Genomic DNA, 4,404 nt, shown 5'->3' with positions numbered 1-4,404 from the left:
TTGTGTGAGAGGCCTGTGATGGCCCCACCAAGTTCACTGTGCCCAGCACAGCACAGGCGGAGCAGAATGATTTCTGGAAGTCCACGAAGGGCACGTGGATGTGATGAAAAGCCTCAGCCCATCTCCTGAGGCTTCCAGTGGCCCAGTGTGTCATAGAAGCAGCCTTGCAGCCATCGATGAGGGACAAGTTGGATGAGTCCTACATGGACTAACTAATGAAGACTGGGACAGGGCACCTCGGAGGCCAGCACTGATCGAGGGCAGTCTTGGGAAACAAGGGCTGAGCTACTGCCCTCCAGCCTTGGCAACATGCAAACTCCCTGGATCTTAGGTGGCACTATGGGCTGAATTTTGTACCCTTACCCTCTGCCAAAATTCATATGTTGAAGTATTAACTCCTAGTACGTCATAATATAACTGTATTTGGAGATAGGGCATTTAAAGAGGTGGTTAAGTTAAAATAAAGCTGTTAGTATGGGCCCTAATCCCATCTGACTGATGTCCTTACAAGACTAGGAAATTTGGAAACACAAAGAGACACAGGGATTCACATAGCCCATAGGGAAGATCATGTAAGGACACAGCAAGAAGGCAGCCACCTGCAACCCAAGGACAGAGGCTGAATCTGCTGACACCTTGATCTTGAGCTTCCCAGCCTCCAGACTGTGAGAAAGTTGATTTCTGTTGTTTAAACCACCTAGTCTGTGGTATTTTATTCTGACAGTCCTAGCACACTAATAATACAAGTGAAACCTAGAGGAAGGAGAGGTTGGGCCCTGAATTAACTTTAAGTTTCTACCACCTTGGCAGAATGGGGGATTGGAACAGAATTTTAGTTGGTTATGGCCTGAGATTGGAAGCCAGTGTTAAGATCACGCATCCCAGGTGTATAATTCAACAAACATTTGTTGAGCTTTTGTATGAGACTACTTACTGAGCAAAAACATTTTCCTCATTCTTTGTCAAGGGCCTAAAATGTAACTATTAGAAAATCTTTTTTTGGGGGGAGTCTTGAAAATTTTGCCTTCAGGCTTTTCTAAAGATGCAAATATTCCTGGGAAAGGTAAAATATTAAGTTGTCAAATAAAATCTTAGTTGGCTGCTACATTATGGCAAAACTTCCAGGATTCATTTACATGAGTTCTCCAAGCATGGTTCTTGGAGTTACCTAGGAATGTGTGAGATCAATTCAGCCTCACCCCAGGACCAGGGAGTTAGGAGCTCTGGGGTTGGAGCCCAGCGATATGTGTTATAACAAGCCCTCCAAGTGATTCTGATGCTCCAGAGTTTGAGAACGACTGGTGTACAGGATGGGCGCTTGGGTGAGAGACTGTGAGGGATGGGGAGAACGGAACCTCTGGAAAGGAGGAGGGTGGAAACACCTGGTTCAAATTCTTGTGGTTTGGGTACTTTAACCCTATTTTGCCTTCATCAATAATTAAATTCCCTTATGCATCATCATACTATTAGTTCATTTGGCTCCATTTTCTTTTTTCTTTTTTAAATGAGCTAATACAGTCTCTCATTTCAGACTAGTAAATGTTTTTGACTTTAAAGTTAGGTCAGAACATGCTTAAGTACAGTTAATAGTAAAAATGGAGATGTTATCAAACTAAAGACTAGTCTTTAATATCCTACTTTTCAGAAGATATATATTTCTTGATGTCTGTATATTATATAAGTAACTTTTAATATCTTTATTATGCTCACTTATTGAAATAACTTAACCAAATGCTAAGAAACCATTAACACCAAATAGTTTCCTCTGATGTATCGTGGGTGTGTAGATTGCTAATTAGCTTAATTTTCGAAGTCAGGATAATAAGTTCTTGTGGAAGTGTCTGTTCTGTCGAGTGTGCTTATGGTAGGGATAGCCAGCTGACAGTTTAAGATTTAAGATCCCAAAAGTGTTTCATGAATTCAGGTTTTACAAAGGCATGCATTAATATTTAAGGAGGTTCAGTCCAAAGGTTAGGGTAGAGAAGTACAGATGCTTGGCAAAAAAATGAAGTCAGCTGGGGCAGAGGGACTAGGGACAGACAGGTGAGAGCTGAAGCTAGTTTGACTGGTGAGGGTTCTGTTATTCAAAGCTGTGGGTAACACCCAAATCCATGGAATGTGCAGAGATTATCGTGAAAATCCAAGTGATAGGAATACCTGCAATTTTGTAAAAAAAGAATGGTAGTCTTTATTCTCTTCAGTGTTTTTTTTTAAGAGGATGCTTAATATCTTTGCAAATGTGCAGTTAATTGAGTAAATTTCCTTATAGCATTTTATAATACCCATTTCTGTCAATAAGTTAACCAAATATAGTTACTGCAATATTTAATACTACATCATACGAGTAGCTTGCTAAAATTCATCATGGGTATGTGTGATTTTAAAAAATCTTCACAAGTTCTTTGACACTCCTTTTGAAAGACGAAGCCTTAATTTTCCTCATGTTGAGTGTGGGCTAGACTTAATGCCTCACTTCTAGTGAACAGAATAAAGCAGAAGTGATAGTGTGCTATGTTGGAGACAGGTCAGAAAATCCCAGTGACTTCCTCTTCTCTCTCTTTGATCACTTGGTCTGAGGGAAGCCAGCTGCCATATCGTGAGAAAAGGCTTACATGCGATCACCTGCATGACTAACTGCCAATTCCGTTTATCTCAAATCTTGAGCAAATTTGAATACTGTGCTCAACAGCGTAAGGATTTTCCTTTCTGTTTATATTTCTTGCTTTTTTATTAGAAACTTTCTTGTTTGATGGTTTCCTGAACATAGATTAGAAATCTGAAACCAGGTATTTTCTCTGGTAATTATTTTGGTGTACCAACTAAGAGAAACTAAGTGGTATGTCTTGGAGGTGAGGCTACTTTTTCTGTTAAATAGTTTCCTCTTCTAATTTCACACATAGCACATAAAAAAGGCGCAATGATGTACTATGGGATGACTAAAGCTGGGTATCGTTTCAATTTCCTAATTTCATGTGTATGGTATTTTCCTCTATCATCACCTGATATTTCCCTTCTACATTATGATGCATGTTATATGCATTTCAGATATTAAATCCCAGAGTTGTAAGGAAGCTTAGCATTACTTATCATCCATGGTTTGCATCTATTGGTGCTCTAGCTCATATTGTCTTAGAACAAATGCTTCAGAGTGGGTTCTGGGAAGGTAAAACTATTGGAGTTGGATACTTACTGACTTGTGTCATAGAATATTGGTGGTAGGGAAGGTAGAGAGTTCAGATACATGCTGTACTGAGAAAAGAAGAAATAAAAAAAGTGGTCCATATATAGGGGACTATACAACTTATCATGCAAACCAAAACACTTGAGGGTGAAAGGGGCACTATTTATAATTATGTTGAAACAACAGACATAGGTGGGACTGTCTGTGGCAAACCAGATTAGACCTACAGTAATTCAAAGAAAGAGCAAGTATAACTGCTATCTCTGCAGCCTCTCAGAGTCTCTTCAGTTTGCTCCAACATGAAGGAAATCAGAAATCTCAGACCAATGCTAGATGTGGCAGAAATTCCAGGACAATTCACAACTTCCTTACCAGTTTTGGGTTATCTGCCTGGAACCATTTCGGCTGGCAGCAGAGTCATTTACAAAGCTAAAAGCTAAATATACAGTTACCAGAAAGAACCTTTTTTTACCCAGTGCCTATTACCTTACTTGTATTTCATTTAATCATGTTTCCATGCGGTTGCTCTTCCTGTTTCATCTTACATGCGAGGAAACTCAGGCTCAGAAAGTCAAGTGCCTCGACCAAGGTAAGAGCTGAACTAGGGCTTGGTTATGGGCTGCAAGCCTGGCCTCTTTCTTGTACTGCCACTGAGGGGCACGTGGTAGATGCGCCCTGAGAGGCTGGGGAAGGTGCATGGTAGGCTGCTCACTATCCAGTTCCCTTGGCGGGCCTTGGACATCCATCTCCTTGTCACTAAAGTGCTCCAGTAGGTGAGGACGGAGAAGCAGCGAAGTGAGCACACCTGAAAGCCTGAGCCCTAGCCCGACGAGGGTGCGACCAGAAAAGGCTCGCTCTGCCTTCCCACACTACGGCAGCTGCATCGACTACCTGTGTCCCGCACTCAAGATGGCGGCGACGACTTCAGCTGCCTCCTGCCCTTCTCCATCATGGCGGCGGCTCGACCCGCCTCCCTGGGCGCCAGAGTCATGTGACCCACACAATGGCTGAGAGCCTACTCCAGGCTTCCCGGCAACGCCGAGTGAAAGCCATGACGGCCGCCGCGGGTTCGGCGGGCCGAGCCGCAGTGCCTCTGCTGCTGTGCGCGCTGCTGGCGCCCGGCGGCGCGTATGTGCTCGACGACTCCGACGGGCTGGGCCGGGAGTTCGACGGCATCGGCGCGGTCAGCGGTGGCGGAGTGAGTGGCGGACTGGGGCGCGCGG

General features: G+C 43.4%; 1 protein-coding gene across 1 annotated transcript in view; it reads left to right on the top strand.

The window, feature by feature from the left end:
- The first annotated feature begins 3,822 nt into the window (after nucleotides 1-3,822).
- GALC (galactosylceramidase) overlaps nucleotides 3,823-4,404 on the top strand; it is a 46,494-nt gene continuing 45,912 nt past the window's right edge. Inside the window, exon 1 of the mRNA XM_006925502.3 lies at nucleotides 3,823-4,379. Within this exon, the coding sequence (XP_006925564.1) occupies nucleotides 4,185-4,379 (195 nt within the window). The 5' untranslated portion in view covers nucleotides 3,823-4,184. The remainder of the gene's footprint in view (nucleotides 4,380-4,404) is intronic.

This window comes from Pteropus alecto, unplaced genomic scaffold (assembly GCF_000325575.1).
Source record: "Pteropus alecto unplaced genomic scaffold, ASM32557v1 scaffold8, whole genome shotgun sequence".
Classification (NCBI taxonomy): Eukaryota; Metazoa; Chordata; class Mammalia; order Chiroptera; family Pteropodidae; genus Pteropus; species Pteropus alecto.
The sequence above is the reverse complement of the archived record's forward strand: the minus strand, read 5'-3'. Positions and strand labels throughout refer to the sequence as shown.